The 20709-nt window shown below is 49.5% G+C and overlaps 2 protein-coding genes across 9 annotated transcripts in view; one reads left to right on the top strand and one right to left on the bottom strand.

The window, feature by feature from the left end:
• The window catches only part of SCN8A (sodium voltage-gated channel alpha subunit 8), a 113121-nt gene extending 99742 nt beyond the window's left edge, over positions 1 to 13379 (top strand). For 5 of the 8 annotated variants that reach the window (XM_065888067.1, XM_065888065.1, XM_065888063.1 and 2 more), the window contains 6 exons: positions 881 to 1165; positions 2934 to 2987; positions 3500 to 3637; positions 4637 to 4741; positions 7772 to 8042; positions 11145 to 13379. In XM_065888067.1, the coding sequence (XP_065744139.1) occupies positions 881 to 1165; positions 2934 to 2987; positions 3500 to 3637; positions 4637 to 4741; positions 7772 to 8042; positions 11145 to 12292 (2001 nt within the window). In that variant the 3' untranslated portion in view covers positions 12293 to 13379. Of the gene's footprint in view, positions 1 to 880; positions 1166 to 2933; positions 3003 to 3499; positions 3638 to 4636; positions 4742 to 7771; positions 8043 to 11144 lie in introns of all 8 variants that reach the window. The other 3 variants (XM_065888070.1, XM_065888064.1, XM_065888071.1) reach the window with 1 other exon arrangement.
• A 5218-nt stretch (positions 13380 to 18597) lies between these two features.
• TMDD1 (transmembrane and death domain 1) lies at positions 18598 to 19515 on the bottom strand. The gene has a single exon (XM_065888171.1). The coding sequence runs from the start codon at positions 19513 to 19515 to the stop codon at positions 18598 to 18600; it is 918 nt and encodes a 305-aa protein (XP_065744243.1).
• Between the last annotated feature and the right edge of the window lie 1194 nt (positions 19516 to 20709).

Genomic DNA, 20709 nt, shown 5'->3' with positions numbered 1-20709 from the left:
CCGAGCTTACTGTAGTCAGTGATTTTTAACGATATGCCAGTTTTGGGGCTTCAAGACCAGTGATCTAACCCAAAATTCTCCCCAAAAAAACAAATTATTCCTTTTTCTAATAATACGTCGTGAAGAGTTGAGTCAAACCCCAGATTGAGCAGAGAGACACCAGCATTAGCCAAGCAGAGGGCGACTCGGGTCTAGAAGCCTGCAAAGTCAGAAAGAAAAAGAAAGCCTGAAGAGGAATAATGAATCTTGCATGAAAAACACAACCATTCAGATTTTATTTTATACTGTTTGGTAGAGGGAATATAGCTTTTTTTTTTTTCTTGAGCCTGCAAAAAATGCATGCTCAGCTCTTGCCTGAAATAAGATAACTGGCCTTGCACAGTCATAAAAGAGACTCTATGTACCGTTGAGTGAATCACTGCTAACCCCACAGGGGAGTTCTCTGTGATTTTGAACCACCTCACCTTGCTTTGCAGAGGGGGAATGTCTGTCGAAAGGCAACTAGTGAGCTTGAAATCACTCAAATTTTCCCATGGGGGGGGCATATTTTATGAGTTGGTGAGAAGGGACACTAGACGATGAAATAATTTTTTCGGTCCCAGGTTGATGCCTAGGAGAGAGACCTAGGTCAACTTGGGCGGGGGAATTTGTGTTCAATGAAATAAATATGTAACTTTTAGAATTCCTCAAAATATATTTCATAGGTATACAAAATTTTGGTCCTGCGTATGGATCTGTTTGGTTACCCTAATTCCAAAGGGAACATAACGTTTCCATAGTCAGAACAAGCCACAAAGTGTCATTCCCCTCCTGGAAATCAAAAGAGTGTGCGTGCCTGTACTTCTTCCCGACACTCAGCAACCTCCCCCTTCCAATGCAGGTGGTGGTGAATGCCTTGGTGGGCGCCATCCCCTCCATCATGAATGTGCTGCTGGTATGTCTCATCTTCTGGCTGATTTTCAGCATCATGGGAGTTAACCTGTTTGCCGGAAAGTACCACTACTGCTTTAATGAGTCTTCTGAAATCCGATTTGAAATTGAAGATGTCAACAATAAAACTGAGTGTGAAAAGCTCATGGAGGGGAACAATACAGAAATCAGATGGAAGAACGTGAAGATCAACTTTGACAACGTCGGGGCAGGATATCTGGCGCTTCTTCAAGTGGTAAGGATCGTTCTCCGTCCTATGAAATCCAGAAAGCTAGCAGAAATCTCACTTGGTTCCTTCTCAACCCTGCGTCCAGAATCAGGATCGCTGTTAATAGGTCAGGGGACAATGTCATTTCCCAAACCAGTTCCAGGGAGACACCTTTCCTGAGTACTCTGACATCTCCAAAACCTCAGCCAAGGGAATCTGTCACTGTGCTCAAGAGTTCTGCTTATCAACAAATAAGGATTCCTGCAGCATAATAAAGTTGCAGAGAGATCACCGTCTCTCTCCATGACAGAGTATGTAGTTAAAGAGAAAGAAAAAACAAAGTAGGTAAGTGCATAGACCAAAAAAAAAAAAAAATCGATAGAGCAGAACAATCCCACGTAACAGCTACACTAGAGTTAACTAAACATGACAACGTGACGGTGCTATGATGCCGCTACTCATGTCAGCTCAACCCCAGAGAAAGGCCTCAAGTTAATGTATCACGGTAAACAGTGAAGCATTCCGTCATGTCTGGTTTTCTCTTCCTCTTTGGTCGATTATTTGGAGAGTTTGACAAGACGGTAGAGTACAATGAAAGCTCCTAGTCTTTGGACTCAAACAGATGTAGGTTTGAGCCACACTCTGGTATTTACTGGATATGTAACCCTGGACAAATTACTAAACCTCTCTGAGTCTATTTCTTCATCTGTTAAAATTTGAGTAATCATACCTTGCATGGTAGTTAAGAGGATTCATGATAACTTATTAACATTTCTTAGCACGATGCCTGGCCCATAGCAGTGCTTAATTCACGGTGTTTGCTATTACGTTTCTTCATTACTATTACAACTGTCCCTATGTCATCGAGTTGCTGGGAGTATTAAACGTGACAATGCAGGTGAAGCTCTCAACTCGGCCTTGTGTGTAGTAAGCACTTACTGTTAGCTCGTAGGAATTAATGGGATGAGCAGTGGTTTATCCCACTCCAGAGCTCTTTAGCTCTTCTCTCCCAGTTCAAGAAACTGGACCCACAGATTGAACCTAAATTGGAGCAGCTCCAGGAAACCAGTGCACACCAGCCAGCCAAACATTGTATTGAGTCCCCACCACGGGCAAGGCACCATGCTTGGGCAGTACCAGAGCCATCAGATGAATAAAGAACTGCCCAGGCCCTGAAAAAAACTGAGAATCTGGTTGAGTAAATAAAACATAGAATGAAAGGAAAACATGGAGACTGTTAAACTGGTGACCCATATTAGTTTCCAAAATCAGGTTAGGTATAGTCGGAGAATTGGGAAGGGGCTGCCTAGGATGAAGCCACTGTTGTATCTTAGTAGGGGGAAAGTTCTGACCTTGTTTTTTTTTTAATGCAGCTATTAATTTTTCAGACCCCCCCCCCCGCCATTGCTTGTTTGACACCTTTTTAAAATATGACTCCTTCATGGAGGGGTAAGTTCTAAGTAAACTCAGTAGATACCTGCCACTCATAAATACGAGTTTGCCCTAGCTTTAGGCGACCTTCTCAGACCCATTTTAAAGACCTTTTGTAAAAGTATTGATCCAGTTACCACCGTCAGCATGTTTCTCTGCCAATCTTTGACGTTACGTTCAGGGCTTAGACAAAGCTCCCTCGGGACCTGTATTAACAAACAGAAAATTCTGTGTCCACGTGAGGCTGCACCCAAACTCCCTGACTTGTGTTCTCGCTGAACCTAAGCCTGCCTTTGGGACCCTCTGCCCAGACTCCCACCCACCCCCTAACAGGCACAGTCTAATGACTGACTCTGTTTGCCAGGCAACCTTCAAAGGCTGGATGGACATCATGTATGCAGCTGTAGATTCCCGAAAGGTAAGGTTATACCTGGTGAAACCACGACCTTCTTAACTGGTTAGAAAGCAAGCAGCATGGTGGAGCTCATCAAGAAAGAGAGGGAAGGTTAGAACGTTTTTTGCCTGTCTCACTGATTGTAGGTCACCTTCCCCCTCTCAGTGAGTCATCACTCTCTTCCAGCGCCTCCAGGTGGTTAGGCTCTTGGTTTTCACCTGGCCCTAATGGAGCTGTCTGCTCTTCAGTGCTGATCTGAAATAAGCGTGGCTCCTAGCAGACAGCCCTCCCCTCCCCCTCGCCTCACGATTTGCATATTCTCCACGTACGTCATGGAAGGCATCATATGCCTTCTCAGGGCAGGACCTGCCAGCGTGGAGAAGGAGACAGGCAGAGAGAACCTCGGGCTCCCCTACCCCAGCTGGCTTAGCAGCTCAAGCGGTCAGCGGGGCTGACGGCCTCGGCGTGTCGGAATCCCCCACCGGACCCCCAAGCTAGGAGCTGACTCTCCTTTCCTTTCTCCTGCCCTTTGACAGCCTGATGAGCAGCCTAAGTACGAGGACAACATCTACATGTACATCTACTTTGTCATCTTCATCATCTTCGGCTCCTTCTTCACCCTGAACCTGTTCATCGGCGTCATCATCGACAACTTCAACCAGCAGAAGAAAAAGATAGGTCTCCTCCCCACGCTGCCAGCGGCCGGGGCTCATCCCAGACGAGAGGCACTTCCGTCCCTCTCTCTAGAGAGAAACGCCTCTCTTTCTCTAAGATTCGCATCATCACCTCGCTGTGGCACTGGCCCCACCGTACATTAGTCCCAGCCAGCCCGTTCTGTCGTGCTGGATTTTGCAGTGTGTGGTTTACCACATTTACTAGACCAAACTAGCGATTTACCGGTACCAAATTTACCAGCAATTCCGGAGGCTTTTTACTAGGTTTGGCCTCCCACCAGAGGGAGGTAGGGTCAGAGAGGGTCTAGTGACAGCTGAAAAGGAAAGCAGCAGACGAATAGCTTTAGTGAGAAGTAGAAATTGTCTCGACTTGTCATTATCTGTGTTAATCCCTGGTACCAGCAGCACATTGGGATTTGAGAGATCAACCTTGGAAAGCTCACCTCCTTTACTTGTCCCAGCTCATTAACAATTTTTCCAAAGCAAATAAGATTACTCTTGTCATTTATTTTATAAATCGAGCCTGTCCCAACAAACTCCAAGGAACTTCCCAAACTGTTTGCTCCCACCAAGATTTCTAAAATTTTAATATTGTCGGAAATAGATGGGCCATTGGCCAGGACTTGAAAATCCTTTCATTTTAGAATGCTTTATTGAGAATTGTGTCAGGAAAGCAGGTCCCCCCAAATGTACGAAGATGTGTTTAGAGTCATGGCTCTCAAGTTTATCCTTCCCTGGAGGTCTGTTACTCCATTTCCTTCCTTCTTTCCTTCCTAGCCCCTAGCAGGTCTCAGAAATCCCAAGCTGAGAACAAAGTATCTCTTTGAGTTAGATTAGTTGTCCCGGGTCTACCTCACTCTGGGACGACCATTAGCTAAACTGACCTCTGGAAAGTAAAGGGGATAAAGCCCCCTCGGTTCTCAGGGTTGCACCTTAGGTCCAAACTTGTAGCATGTGAAAGCCAGTTGTAATTGCACGTTCTCTCTTTCCCTCCTTTACTTTGGAGGTCAAGACATCTTCATGACCGAAGAACAGAAGAAGTACTACAATGCCATGAAAAAGCTGGGCTCAAAGAAACCACAGAAACCCATCCCCCGCCCCCTGGTGAGTGCATTGTGTGGGCCCAGGGCAGAGTGAGGCCCCGTGTGGAAAAAGACACGGCTAGAGTTACTGCAGAGGGAGGAAAGGGGCAAATGATGGGCGGCCTGGGCCCTCCAATCCTCTCCTCGCTGTCCCATCCAAAAGATCAGAGGAAGGGAATTCGCTGGCCATCCAGTGGTTAGGACTCTGTGCTTTCACTGCCGAGGGCCCAGGTTCAATCCCCGGTCGGGGAACTGAGATCCCGCAAGCAGGGATCTGAGGAAGACGGCAGAAGAACAGGAGTTAAGGTATGGGGTGGCTTTTGCATTTGCACCTGACCTTTCCTCTGAGGCATCCTTGGGCAGCAGCAGAGAATTGGCATGTTGACCACATTGGCTGTGACCCTGGTAGAGAGATGTTTTAAGAGACCCACTAAAAATGAACAAAGGAAAGTGAAATGAAAGCTGATCTCTTTCCTACCAGTACAAGATAGGATTTGGTCATTATTTTCTCAGCCCTCTGCTTAACAAGTAAGTCTTTGCAAGGATGTGCCTGAAAGCTAAGCTAATGCCTCTTTCCGGTTATCTGTGGGAGCAGGAGAGGGTGAAGCTAGGAGAGTCTGTGGCCTGATTTCCTCCCTTGAACTGAGCCTTTTGTAAAACAGATTTGGGGACTGGGATTCTGCTTGACCCTGTGTTGGTGGTGGTTCTCTTGCTTCAGAGAAGGAGACGCTGCGCTCCTGAAGCCATACATCCCGCCGAGTGGGACATGACCCCCAAAAGCCACGCTCAAAGTTCCTTCTTCTGTAACTTTTATTTAAAGTAACTTTTTAGGGAATTCCCTGGCGGTCCAGTGGTTAGGACTCCGTGCTACCACTGCCGGGGGCCCGGGTTCGATCCATGGTTGGGGAACTAAGATCCCACAAGCCGTGCGGCGTGGCCATAAATAAATAAATAGAGTAACTTTTTATTTAAAACAACACCACAGCGGAACTCTTAAAAGCTTACCTGGCAACCTAATTTACAAAAATGAAAGTGAAGCTACTTTCTTTGAATCAAGAGTGGGAGTCCCAGAGCATTTTCCTGACTTAACCCCACACACCCTGTTCCTGGCATACCCCCCTCACCAGCTTCTGAGGGAGAGGAAACCCTAGGGCTTTGCAGAACAGTTTGGAACCCACCAAGTTAAGTAATCCTGAAAATAAGCATGAGCTCAAGTGCCTAGGTATCTAAAAAATCAGGGAGATCTTAAGAAAGAATACATTTTTTATATTTCCTTGATGGTAGTTTCCACTTTGTGACAGAAATGCGATCAGAGGGAATGCAAGAGGATTGCCATTTCTGAAGTTCTGTTCAGTACTTTGCACGTGGGAACCTGAGCGTACTTTCTTCCACACTAAAATATAAACGCTCAGTGTGGTAGGAAGCATTAATAAAGACCTATTCCGCAAATCGTTACAGATCTCCTACTGTGTACCAGGCACCAGGCAAAAAGTGATGAACAAAGAGACAACGCAATCATGGAGCTTACAGTGTAGTGGGGATATAGATAATAAATAAGTAAGAGAACAGTTATTATAAAATGCAGGGACTTCCCTGGCGGTCCAGTGGTTAAGACTTTGCCTTTCAATGCAGGGGGTGCGGGTTCAATCCCTGGTCGGGGAGCTAAGATCCCACGTGCCTCGCTGCCAAAAATCCAGAAACGTAAAAAAAAACAAAAACAGAAGCAATATTGTAACAAATTCTATAAAGACTTTAAAAATGGTCCACATCAAATAAATAAATAAAATGCAGAGTGTTGTGAGAAAAAAATCAACTGAAGGGCCATGACAGAGTATAACGGAGGCCTGGGCTGGGGGGGGTCTCCTTTAACAGAGCTGTGGGAGAAGCCTCACTACGGTGGGTCTATTTGAGTGGATGAGAAGGAGGCAGAAGGCTGGGGAAAGGAATCCTGGGAAAGCAAATGAGGCCCTAAAAGCAGGAAACATTAGTGCGGCCAGGTCACTGTTGTGGCCTCTCCTGCTGCGGAGCACAGGCTCCGGACGCGCAGGCTCAGCGGCCATGGCTCACGGGCCCAGCTGCTCCCGGACCGGAGCACGAACCCGCGTCCCCTGCATCGGCAGGCGGACTCTCAACCACTGCGCCACCAGGGAAGCCCTGAAAGGCATGTTTAAGTCAGTCAGCCATAGGAGTTTTGTTGCAAGTCCAATGAGAAGCTAGTGAGAGATTTTAAGTAGGAGAGTGATGTGAACCATTTATGTTTTTAAATAATCACACTTGCTGCTTTGTGGAGACTGCATTGGATGAGGGCAAGAGAGGAAGCAGGAAGACCAGTCGGGAGACCCTTCTAGAAGTCCAAAAGGGGAGATGTTGGTGGCTTAGTTAGAGGAGGGCCACAGAAATGGAATGGAGCGGCTGAATTCAAGGAAGACTCCACAGGACCTGCAGTGGATTCGATGGGGGATGAGGGAGAGGGGTGAGCGGGAATGACCCTCAGATTTCTGGCTTAGAGCCTGGGTAAATAATTGCGGTGAGAGAAGGGCGAGCTGGGAGAGGGGCAGAGGAAAGGAGGCAGCTCTGCTTCGGACTTGCTGAGCTTTTAGACGCTTATGCCTCATCCAGGAGCGATATCGAACAAGCAACCCAGGAGTTCAGAGGAAAGATACGGGCTGGAGAAGAAAACACTTGGGAAACTGAAGCACCTAGCTAACGTGTGAGCTGTAGGAATAGATGGTAGATGAGCTCTCCAAGGGAGGAAGAAGAGATTTAGAGAAGAAATGGCCGGCAAAGGAGACTAAGAAGGAGCAGCTGGAGAGGCAGGAAGACACCCAGAAACGTGTGATGGCACAGACACAGAGAAGAGTGGCAATTTTAGAAAACTCCTGGTGAGGGAATGTTGACCTTGGTCTTTAGCCATGCTCCTGATACCCTGCTAGAGCAGCAGCCGAGCGCTGGCCGGTATTCCGGCAAAGGAAACAGGGTGGCAGCTGCCGCAGTCTGCTGGGGAAGGTTCTCATGAAGCCTCTTCCGTCTTCTTCCCTCCCTCCCCACCCAGAACAAGATCCAAGGCATCGTCTTTGACTTTGTCACTCAGCAAGCCTTCGACATCGTCATAATGATGCTTATCTGCCTTAACATGGTGACGATGATGGTGGAGACAGACACTCAGAGCAAGCAGATGGAGAACATTCTCTACTGGATCAACCTGGTCTTTGTCATCTTCTTCACCTGTGAGTGCGTGCTCAAAATGTTTGCCTTGAGGCACTACTACTTCACCATTGGCTGGAACATCTTCGACTTCGTGGTGGTCATCCTCTCCATTGTGGGTGAGTGGGGCAGGCGAGGACGGGAGAGGGGACCTGACTGGCCCTGCGGACGGGATTCCGGGCAGTGCCGCGAACGACACAGGGCCGAAGGGCGGGCAGGTTACTCTCGGGTTGTAAATTTTGTGGCTGAAGAGGGGGAAAAGATTAGATTTGGTTCTTGCTTTCAAAGAGTTTACATTCTAACAGGTAAGGCAAAGGAAATATATTTTAAAATCTGGCTACAGTAGCAGTATAAAGTGGAAAAAGGCCTGGTAAGGGATTGTTAAGTTGGACATTAATGAGGAACATTCTGGTGGTGACAGCACTTCTGCTGATGGCAATGCTCATTTACTAAGTAGTTGGAGAGTTTCTTCACTTGCGTTGTCTCATTTGATCCTTATGACAGCCCAGGAAGCAAGGTATGTTACTATCTTTGCTGTGAAGATGTTCAGGGTCACTCAGTTAGGAGGTGGCAGAGGCAGAACTCAAGCTGGTTTTTAACAGTGACTGCGCGGCATTTGCTTCAGCCTAAGGGCCTGGAAGGGCTCATGTCCTGGCAGGCAGTGGAAATGCTGTCCTATTGATCGCCCTCCCCCAAATTTCCCTGCCTTCCTAAAAGGCATCTCGAATGGGGAAACACTACCTTGGTTCCAGGTGGGTTTGACTGACTTACGCTAGCAGGGGTAGAGTGCCCGAGACCCAGGGAACCAGCTCCAGAGCTGGTTTAGCAAGGTGGTGACCACGGCCACCAGAAGGCAGCTGCGCTCCCACTTTCTAGTTCTGTCCTCCAGAGCAGCGTGTCCAAAAATGTGTTGACTAATCTCGTACATTCCTCCCCAAGAAAAGAATCCCATGATGGAATTACTTTGGGCAACACGGTACAATACACTGAATTTCCCTTTGGAGGGTCACAAGGCACATTAGCCTACAGTAGGCTCTTGAAAGTCTTGGAGTAAAGAATTCTGTTTAATACATCATCCCACCTTCATTCAATCACAACACCCTGTTTTCAAGCAATAATAATGTTTCTAAGAGTTTAATGGAACATACTATGTGCTGGTCACCATTCTAAGTGCTTTACATGTTTTAATTCCTGTAACCCTCACAACAGCCCTGTAAGTATCATGAAGAACAAAGGCACAAAGCCGTTACTGAGACACGCAACTGCTAAGCGAGCAAGCCCAGCCCCCTGGCCTCAGCTCCGCACTCCTGACCTCCCGCGAAACACACCCTGGACCATGCTACCCTTGTCCACGTTTCTTAAACTTTTTCTGCCCACCCATCACTAAGTGGGATGGAAAACCCACAGACGAAACCATGCCCCCTATTCTCAGATGGTACTTGAAAATAAGGAGGAAGAAGAGTTTCTTCTGATAATTGGGATTTTTATAAATGTCATTAATCTGTTCAGAAACAAAAGCTAGAAAAAAATCTTTTTAAATTAAGAGGAGTTTGGGTAAAACTCTCCCTGGAACCTCCTGGAGGACCCCTTAAATGTTGATCCCACTGCCTGGATTGCTGTCTGCCCACCTCTCTCCCCTTTTCTCTGGGCACAAGTACACATTCATCCTACAGAACCTTACTGAGGCATCATCTCCCCTCTGAAGCCTTACTTGCCCACCATGTACGGAATGCAAGTATTACGTTATGACTTAATTGAGAAGTAAAAAGAGGAGCGCTGAGAAATCATCTTGAGTCCTGGCTGAGGTAGAGATTTTCTTGAAAGCTGAAAATAGCTTAAAACCTTAAAACCTGCAGTTCACTAGCCCAATATTTATGAATCCTTATGGTTGGAAGATATTTCTTTATTTAAATGAAGATGTGCTCACACTGTCTCGTGGGGGCCTCGACAGCAAGAGAAGACCCTGAAGGAAGAGCACCTGGTGTCACTGCCATGCCTTCAGCTGTCATCTCCCAACCTTTTCATCTCCTCTTCCTTCTGCGGCCCCTCACTGGGCTCCCGTTATCGCTCTTTAGTTTTAAAGGCAAGTGGTCTGGTGGAAGTGGACCCCTGGATGAACGTAAACAGAAAAAGGCCCTCTGATGTGCGTGTTCCACCCTCTACTTTTGTTTTTGTTTTTCTTTTTTTGCGGTACCCGGGCCTCTCACTGCCGTGGCCTCTCCCGTTGCGGAGCACAGGATCCGGACGCGCAGGCCCAGCGGCCATGGCTCACGGGCCCAGCCGCTCCGCGGCATGCGGGATCCTCCCGGGCCGGGACACGAACCCGCGTCCCCCGGATCCGCAGGCGGACTCTCAACCACTGTGCCACCAGGGAAGCCCCACCCTCTACTTTTATATCCTATTAACGTCTGGACATTTTCACCTGGTGATACTGGGTTTTGATTGATGGCTTTAAACACAAAAATCTAGAAGCTCTTGAGTTGAAAACTACTCCCGAGAGGTCCCTTTAGTTTGTAGGCTAGTTTGGTAAGGTAGGAACATGGGGCAATGAGAACCAAAAATATCTTTTCAGAGCCAGGAAGAAGATGCCCTGAGAATTAGCGGCATTAGCGGACTAAGCCTCCACAGCCATTGGGTAGTGAAGTTACGGGGCGGAGCCAGGACTTCTCATTCACTGTTTGTGGATGTGGTAATTTGATAGCATTTTGGAGAAGAATCCAAATTCGGATTCTGAACGGACAAATCTGAAAAGAAAAAACAAAAACGAATTTAACACCAGAGATCAATCTCACAAACATAATGTTACGTCTCAAAAGCAAGTTAGAGATCTAGAAAGAGAGATACGGTATAATTCCTTAAACATAGGCTGCTACCTATATACTATTTATGGGTTCGTACATAGCAAAATTATGAAGACACTGGGGTGATACATGTCATCTGCAGGATCGTGGTTGCTTCTGGGGGTGATGAGTGGAAGGAAATTTTGTATCTGGGTGTCGGGTACCTAGGTGTCCATTTTCTTGTTTTCTCGGCTTCTCTGTATGTTTGAGACATGCGATTTTCTTTTGAGAAAACTTTTTATTGGGAGGGTTCAGATCGAATAGTAAGGCACTCATTCTGTAAAGTCCTTTGGAGTTAAGGGTTCCATAGCGCCAGGCGACACAAGTAAAGAGAAAGGGCATCTCCGGGCTCAGTAACGTATCTTCTGTTCCTCTTCTTAGGAATGTTCCTGGCTGATATAATTGAGAAATACTTTGTTTCCCCAACCCTATTCCGAGTCATCCGATTGGCCCGTATTGGGCGCATCTTGCGTCTGATCAAAGGCGCCAAAGGGATTCGTACCCTGCTCTTTGCCTTAATGATGTCCTTGCCTGCTCTGTTCAACATCGGCCTTCTGCTCTTCCTGGTCATGTTCATCTTCTCCATCTTTGGGATGTCCAATTTTGCGTATGTAAAGCACGAGGCTGGCATCGATGACATGTTCAACTTCGAGACGTTTGGCAACAGCATGATCTGCCTATTTCAGATCACCACCTCGGCCGGCTGGGATGGCCTGCTGCTGCCCATCCTAAACCGCCCCCCCGACTGCAGTCTGGATAAGGAACACCCGGGGAGTGGCTTTAAAGGAGACTGCGGGAACCCCTCAGTGGGCATCTTCTTCTTTGTGAGCTACATCATCATCTCCTTCCTGATCGTGGTGAACATGTACATTGCCATCATCCTGGAGAACTTCAGTGTAGCCACGGAGGAAAGTGCAGACCCTCTGAGTGAGGATGACTTTGAGACCTTCTATGAGATCTGGGAGAAGTTCGACCCCGACGCCACCCAGTTCATCGAGTACAGCAAGCTGGCAGACTTCGCAGATGCCTTGGAGCATCCTCTCCGAGTGCCCAAGCCCAACACCATAGAGCTCATTGCCATGGATCTGCCAATGGTCAGCGGGGATCGCATCCACTGCTTGGACATCCTTTTTGCCTTCACCAAGCGGGTCCTGGGAGACAGCGGAGAGTTGGACATCCTCCGGCAGCAGATGGAGGAGAGGTTCGTGGCATCCAATCCTTCCAAAATGTCTTACGAGCCAATCACGACCACGCTGCGGCGCAAGCAGGAAGAGGTGTCAGCAGTGGTCCTGCAGCGCGCCTACCGGGGACATTTAGCAAGGCGGGGCTTCGTTTGCAAAAAGACAACTTCCAATAAGCTGGAGAATGGAGGCACCCACCGGGAGAAAAAAGAGAGCACCCCGTCTACAGCCTCCCTCCCATCCTATGACAGTGTAACTAAACCCGAGAAGGAGAAACAGCAACGGGCAGAGGAAGGAAGAAGGGAAAGAGCCAGAAGACAAAAAGAGGTCAGAGAATCCAAGTGTTAGAGGGAAGCAAAAACTAAACACTGTACAGATTTAAAACTCGCAAGTGAAAGATTGTTTACAAACTTCCTGAATATTATCAATGCAGAACAGCTGTGGAGACACTTTAACCCGAAGATCTATACCAAACGCAGTCTGCTTACCATGTAACACGGTTGCATCTTGAGCAGTGACCTGCCAAGGGCAAAGGACCCTGCTCCCTGGACTCACAGATTTTTCTAATGCTTGGGCAGGTGGTTACTGCATGTTCCACATCAGTCAATGCAACTTAGGACAAAACTAACAGGATACAAAAACAGAGGCGAGGCTGCCGGGACCAGTGTATTTCCGTTGCAGCCCAATGGATTTTATTTTTTCATTCTGTTGATTCTCAGAAGCAGAAAGCATCAATTTAAAAGTTTGTTTGTTCACGCAAACTCTATTTGCATTCTTACGTTAGGCTAAGTAGTAAAAAGAAAAACACACACTCACATTCAGCCCACGTCATTTAACTGTCAGTTTCTTTGCCATAAGCCGCATCTTCTCCACATGGGCTTCACGTGGTTTGGAGACGGGTGGGGGAAAACAATCAGGTTTCTTCAGGCTGAGGAGGACTTGCTCAGGCCAATTCCAAACATTGTGCTCGTTCAATGCGTAGAAATGATTTGCATGATGGCATGCCGTGATCAGAAGTCATGCATGAGAACCATACACCACAGGACACTACCAATCCTGTCCCCTGCACTGGGTCAGCCTCTGGACAGGACCCAGCCCTGCACCGTTCACTGTATTTGGAGGAAAAAAATGGTAAGCGTTCCATACCCGCTGCGATTCTTTCTGAATTCTTAGAAGTCTTTCGTACACCTTCCGGGTAGGGAAACATAACCAACCAATTGACTACCACCACCAACAAAAATCAAACCCAGTCCAACAAGCAGATGGATCCGTTGTGTGTATATGTTTAACAGACATCTCTTAACATACAGCCATTGTTGCACATTTTGAAAGATGAACTACTTAATGCTGCTCTCTGTGTCCCATACATGGGGAGATTTTGATCTCAAATGGCTTGTATTAACGTCACTGTAAAACCAAATCCTAGGGCTAAAAACAAAAATCAAAAAAATTTTTTTCATTTATATCTTGCAATATTTATGGTGATTGTTTAGCCTTCATACTGGAGAACTGACTTTTTTGGGGGTAGAGATAAAAGTGCTATTCAGAGTAGCATGGTATCTCTAGAGGGTCATTTGGGGGAACTTAAAACAACCTTTCGTTGGGGGTAAAGGGGTGCTCACTTCATCAGTATCACGTCCTTCTGCATTGTGGCTTTCTCTGGGCTTGGGTCCATGTGGAGAGGGGTTCAGATATTCTGAACAGGCCTCTCCTCTACAGAGGGGTTGTCACAAGCTGACACACCGCACGGTTCCTCTTGCCTCCATCACATTTCTCCACCAAGCAGGGCTTCCTTTACCCACAGAGGTGGGTGAGGGCCACAGCACTGGAGCTACAGCTGTGGTTTGTTTCATTTGTTATTAGAATAGTCACTGGTGGGACCTCAGTAGAGATGGGGCCGCCTCTGAACCCAGCCCACTTGGTTTCTTTATTGCATTGGTTCTCACGAGAAAGCGACTTAATATGAATTCTTAAGAAGTTCCAGCTTCCCCCAGCACGTTCTTTCGGCCAGTTTTGCCATCTGCTTAGGGACCTGCCCATTGTCACTGGAGGGTGGCTTTGCGGGGGAGTGTCGTAGCTTCCGTCTGTCGCCCGCTTCAGGGAAGACAGTTTTCAGTCCAGGGGTTTCTCATCTGATGACTAGATTTCAGAGCTAAGATGCTGCAGCCGAATGTGTCAGGAAGTCGATACAAAGGGTGAGGAGAGACTCCAGCATGCAAACCAAATCAAAATAAACTCTTCCTGAACCACAGAACGGAGGGGGAAAACCCACAGTGAGACACACCAACCTGCCTTGCAGTAGAAGCACTCTGGATGTCATTGCACAGCCCACCTGACTAGTTTCGCGTAGAACAGACCACAGCAAGTCAGTAAGCAGAGCTTTCTATCTTGTCGGACCATTAGAAACTCTGTCCAGCTTTCATAAGCCTGCTTCTGCGGCACCATCCGTAGTACTTTTTGTACTACGCCTGATACCAGGCTGGGAAGGCGTTTTTCTCGGTGACTCTGCTAACTGCTAGGATGGATGTATAGTAACGTGTACAGGCTACATCGTAAACAGCACAAAACAAGCTGACGTGTGGTTATTCTTTTTAAGAGAATTATAAATACTGTAATATATCATTTTATTTTATTGGCATGCCTTTTTGTAAATACAAATTATTAACTTATTAAATAGGAAATGGCTTCTGGCTTATGCCATTGTCATGTTTATTTTTATTTTTTATACTTTTCTTTCTTCTTAGAACTTAGATGCTGTCAGCCAATGTACATCCCCAAACCAGACAGACAGACAAAAAATTTTTTATTGCTAATGGTCTTTTCCAAAACAACAAAAAATATATATATTTTTGTTCCAATATGCAATAAATTCTAACCACTTCTATGCAAGATTCGGCTAAACTTCATCATCGTTCTTGTTCTTAGGTCTTGAGATGGGCAACAGAACTGTAAGATCCCGCTCCGTCCTCCAAGTGCTCATGCCAGTGATGTCATTAAGCTACTAGAGCATATTAATGAGACTTTTCTGAGCTCTGACCCTTTTCCTCCCCCAGACCCTGGTCCCCACCCAGCGGGTTATCTCCTCAGTGACACACACGGGCCTTGGTATCTGACACCCATCGGCCAGCCTCATAGGGAAGAAGCCACCTCCACTCTATCTGAAGTTTCGCTTTTTTTTTTTTTTTTAACTTTTCCCACCTTCTTTCCCCTCACCCGTCGCCCCTCTACCCACCCGCTCGCTCACGCACTCTCGCCCTCTCCCGCCCTGCTCCACACTTCTTTGGTAGTAAGTGACACCATCACCAGCAGTTTACACCCGCAGTTAACAGGCATTGAACTCAAAGAGTCAGTGATGACGTTCTTGTACGTCTTCACCGAGTGGGTAAGTGGCAACGCTTTGACAAATATTAACGAAGCCAATCAAAAAGCAGCGGCAGCCACAGTATCACTGCACATATATATATATAGATATATAAATACAATATAAATATTTATTTTTTGTAGCCAGGTCCTTGGTGCAGTATTTATACTCCACAATCCACCTTTAAAAAAGGACAAAAAGCAAAAAGACGTGTGATGCTGTTAATTTAAAACGCAGAGCCAAAGCCACTGAGCAGCAGCTGACACGGTTGCTGGTTTGTGTGTGAAAAACACTTTCCCCTCTTCTTTCCTTAACCTCCACGTTGCTTAGGATTTGGAGACTCCGTAATTTAAAGCAGAGGGCGAGCGCAGGATAAACTTCCCAAGTCAGCGGACCTGCTCCCATCCCTCTCCGAATGAGCCACTCTTGGCATCAGAAGCTGACTGAGGAGAGATTAACAGCAACTCCCAGTCAAAGCCCCTGGAACGACAGTGCCCAGAGTTCTTTTCTTTTTCGCCGCAAACAATGTAAGCTTGTAAAAGACCAATAGTGAAGACTAGTGTATTAGTGAACGCATGGAGGCCAGCACTGCTCTAAACGAGACGTGATCAAAAGTACATCACTACTATAAGCCAAAAGGAAACAAAATAAAAATGACCCTTTTTACTGTACAAGGGAAGCCTGTCTTGGTGTGCGTTTGTTGCTTGACTCTCCCAATTTTTGATTCCTGGGAGGGGTCTGGGAATTGGGACTTCAGCACATTTGGGGAAAGGAGGGGGAATGGAAGGGAGAGAAATCAGAGGGTTTCCTGCAAAGTTCTGGCTAAAAAGTAGGGATTGGAGAGAAAAGCAAGGTCCTGTCCGTCCCCCCACCCAGATCCCCAGTTACCCATTGCATGTGGCATTCCTCCCACTACCGGGCCAGCGCTTCAAGGCCCATGAAACCCCTTCCTCATCGGCCCCCCCCCAGCAGAGCCCCCAGAGAGGCTGTCAGCCAGCCCAGCTGGGCTGGCCTTACTTCTGCCTTTTTCACGTTTTTTAAGGAAAAAAACCATCCCAACGCCCCAAAGCTCGGGCAAGCACGATGCCCAGCAGCCTCCCCTCTGCTAGCTAATGCTGGGCCTTGCCCTCCATCAGCCCCAGGGACAAACCAGCGGACTAGGGCTGCTCTCATTCGCATTCGGCAGGGAAGGGGGGCACCCTCCCCTTCCCTCACCCTGCCCAGCTTTGGGGACATCCCTCTCTAGGCCGTGTCTCCCAGTCCAGGAACACTCAGGAGGGTTTTGAAGTGCCCACTCTAGTCCGCTCCAGTAGCTCCACTCTGGAGAGAGATGGCTGGTAGGTCAGTCTCCAACCTCCCCGCCCCACCCCCAACCTCCAGGCCTGCTGTGGAGGTGAGATTGCCATATGGGTTATGACTTTGTGACTTGAGTCCTGGGCATCTTCTGTGATGATGCCTCTTTATTTTCTCAGATGTTGCCCAAAGTTTTGCAAAAAGCTTCGTTCATTTTCAGGTACCCCCACCCCCTAAAGAATTGGCTGCAACTAGCCAGCCAGGGGGACGTCAGGAGAGAAGAAGAAGTCTGGGTTGGGAGGGGCCTGAGGTTTGCACAGTCTGTGCTGTGGCTCAGCGTTGTGCTTTCTTGGACTCCCCTTCCAAGAGCACCAAGATTTCCTCCGTCAAAACACTCCTGAGGCACCCCTACCCCTGCCCCCCACTGCTGTTTGCTGTACATAGAGGCTAAGTGGGGTGGGGTGGGCGGGGTGTGCACGTGTGGTGTGTGTGTGTGTGTGTGTGAAGAATGTATATAGGTAAAGGGGAGCGTGGTCCAGTGGTTCCAGAAAAGGGACAGAACTCCTGTGTTCCATCCCCAGCTCGACCACTGACTCGCTGTGTGGCCTTGGGCAAGTCACTTAACCTCTCTGTGCCTCAGTTTCCCCATCTGTAAAATGGGGATAATAATACTGACCTACCTCACAGGGGTGTTGTGAGGCTTTAACTAAATGTTTTGTAAAGTGTTTTTGAGATACAGAGGCAAAGGCACTAGGGAAGGGCAAAGTATTATTTGGACTTATGGAAGATGAAATGGTACCATAAATGCTGCTATTCTGAGAGCCATTTTAAACTGCACTGCTCCAGCCACCCCCGCTTCTCATCACCAGGACAGCAGGTCGAGAAAATGTCTTTCCTTTCGCTTGCTTCTGGGGTTTGTGATTATTCCAGATACTTAATTTTTTTCCCTTGCTGTATCTCCTTCCCTCACCCCCTCGACTTGTTCCCTGTTCCGTTTATGCGGAAATGGCAGAAATGCTTGAGAAATGAGAATGTATAAGAGGATCGGAAGTTTATAGTCTGAAATTTCAATTTTACTTTGTACTGTACATCTTTTTACTTTAGAATTTGCAATAAAGGGTTACGTCAATCTTGTTTTCAACTCTCTTCTTGGACTGGCCTGTCATTCTGTCATTACTCTCACACCGGAGCCCCTCAGCCCAGGGTAGCGGGGGAGTCAAGCACTCCCACCCAGCAGGACCCCACAGCTGTCCTCTCCCCTTCCTCTGGCAGGGGCACAGTCTGAGTAGGATCTGTGTGAGGGCTCACCCAGGCTCAGCTCCTCTGATGGACGGGCGGTGCCCCAGACACTCAGGTGGGTGGGAAAAGTTTGGGGCTCCAGGTGGAGCTTCAGGAGGCCTTGCCTGACTGGAGAGAGCAGCTTGGAGGCAGCAGGCCCTGGAAGTGGGCACACCTCTAGCTGTGCCGCCCCCAGCCCACTCCAGCAGGGCCTCAGAATAAACAGAAATTCTGCACCTTGTTCCAGGCCCCAACGTGTTTCTCCAGCTCCCTTACTGCTCACGGGTCATTCCCTCTGGAGCTCAAACTTTTGGCTCAGGCAGCTCTGGATGCAAACACCTGACTATGCCACTAACTAGTTGTGGCCAGTTTCCTTATGTGTAATTGAGATAATACCTTATAATCTTGGGTTTTGAGGATTATATCAAATAATGTATGTAACTGCTTAGCCTAGGGCCTGACACACAGTTAGTTAGTGCTCAATAAATGGTAGCTCTTAGTGGAAGAATAAGTGCGAGACAAAGAAGGAACTAAAGCTGACAACAATTGGGAGGGTCTGCCCTCCCCGGCAGACTGGCACCCGAGCCCTCCTCTTCCACTGGCTGCCTCTCTGGCTACGCCAGTCATTTCCAACCAACAAACCGATCGCTCCCACTTTTGCGTGTTTCGTAACTTTTATAATATGTCAAAGGCAGCACGCCACCAGGATTGTGCTCCCATTTCACAGCCGGGGACACAGAGGCGAGGGGGTATCTGGCCCACCTGCAGCCCAGGCCCCCGGGGATGCGAGGGGCTCTGCAGTCAAGAGTGGCTCCTCTTCCCCGCAGCCGGGCACCCCGGAGGGCCGCAGCAGGGGAGGGGCAGGCGGCCGGAGGCTGTGGGGCCGCGCCCCGTCGCCGTCGCCGCCCGTGATCCACGGCGTGAGCAGGATGAGCAGCGCCCCGGCGCCCAGCGCCCCACCGAGGCCGGTGAGGAAGCCGAGCGCCAGCGGTCCGGCCCAGCCCGTGGGGCTCCGCTCGTACGGAGCCTGGGGCAGTCGCTCCACGATCAGCTCCAGCTCGTCCCAGTTGGGCTCGCGGGCCGAGGAGCGGCGGGGGCGCAGGGCCGGGGCCGGGATGGGGGCAGCGGGGGCGCCGGCTGGGGGTAGGTAGCTCCGCCCGAACTTGCGCAGCTGCAGCGTCGCCTGCTGGTGGAGGCTCTTGCCCAGCTCCCGGGCCACGTCCGGGCGGCCGCTGCGCCGCAGGGCCCGGGCCACGCGGTCCCATGACAAGGACGGGGCCTCGGCAGCCAGCCAGGCCGCCAGTCCCTCCCGGCAGCCGTCGGACACGTTCGCGGGCTCGGCCGCCCGGCCGGCCGGCTCCCCCGCCGCCTCGCGCTGCCGCCGCCGCCCCGCCGCCGCCGACGTGGGCACCGGCTTGGGCCGTGCCAGCCGGTCCTCCGAAAGCCTGGCCAGCTCGGCCTCGACGTCCGGCTCCGGCGCCTTCAGGAGCGACTGGAAGTGGCCGCACTCCTCCGGAGTCAGCAGCTCCGCCAGGCGGACGGCCGCGTGAGGGCCCATGGCGTCCAAGGCCCCCGCCGGAGCCAGCGCCCAGCCCCAGAGCGCCAGGGCCAGGGCCCCAGCCGGAGCCCGCGCAGCCATCGCCGGGCGGTGACCACAATCCACGGATTGTGGGGGTAGGAGCTTCGAATGCCCGCGGATGGGGGAGGGGCGCCAACACCCACGGATGGTGGCAGGGATGAGGTTCCTACATCCGGGGACTGCGGGCGGGAGGAGGGGGACACCCAGGGACGGGAAGGGGGGGGCCCTCCGACACAGGCAACTTGTCGTTGGAGGATCTGCTAACATCCAGAAACTAGGCATTAAGCGGGGAGGGTCTCACAAAACCTGGGGATTGGAGTGAGAGTTTCCCAATACCCAGGGATTGGGTGGGTGGGGGGGGACTCAGTCCCCCAGGAGGCAAGGATTCCGGGCCCTTAAACTGAAATGCCTGCCCGAGACCTCCGGGCTGTCCCACTAATGTCTCAAACTTAGCAAGTCTCCCACATCTCTTCTAACCCATTTACCGCCCCTCACACTCCACCAGAAGCCCTAGACCCCTTGCTCTCCTTTATTTCCGACATGCAATCAAGTCCCACATTCTCTTATTACCTGCTAAATACAAAACATGTATAGACTCTACCATTTCCCGTCCTCCCACGGGTGCATCCAAACCCCCCTCCTCCTCCGTTTGGATAATGTAAGCTCCTCCTCAAGTCCCCCACCCTCAGGGACGGAACTGGCTTCCTTTCCCCAAGCAAGCTTGGACTGCACTCTGCTCTGCCTCAGTCACTCCCCAGCTGACAGGTCCCTTCTGGGGCGCCCTCCCTGCCCCCACACACCCTTTTGCCTGTCCCTCCACTAGGCACCCCTCCTATGTACTCCCACAGCACGCTGCCGCTCTGCCTGTTTACTGTCTGTCTCCCGCATTAGAGTGTAAGGTCCATCTATTGTCCCCATGGCAACTAGCGCATAATAGTGTTCAGTAAAGATTTGTTGAATCCGTGGGTAAACTCTTAACTTGCAAATCAGTCCCTGTCCACCAGCCACTAACCCCCTCCCGGCCCCACACACGCAGGCTTCATCGTGGAGCCTCAGCTCTTCACAGGGCATGGAAGGTCCTCCTAGTGCAGCGGTGCAGTTCCATGATTCCTCCCACTTCTCCCCACTCCTGCCCTCACTTTATGCTCTTGTAACAAGTCACAGGTATGGTACAGTTTCCAGCCTCCATAGCTTTGTCAGGCTGTACCCACCCAATCCTGTCCAGGAAGTTTTTCTGACCCATCACTACCACTA

This window comes from Phocoena phocoena, chromosome 11 (assembly GCF_963924675.1).
Source record: "Phocoena phocoena chromosome 11, mPhoPho1.1, whole genome shotgun sequence".
NCBI classification, from domain to species: domain Eukaryota; kingdom Metazoa; phylum Chordata; class Mammalia; order Artiodactyla; family Phocoenidae; genus Phocoena; species Phocoena phocoena.
Note: the sequence above shows the minus strand (reverse complement) of the source record. Positions and strands in the feature narration are given on the sequence as shown.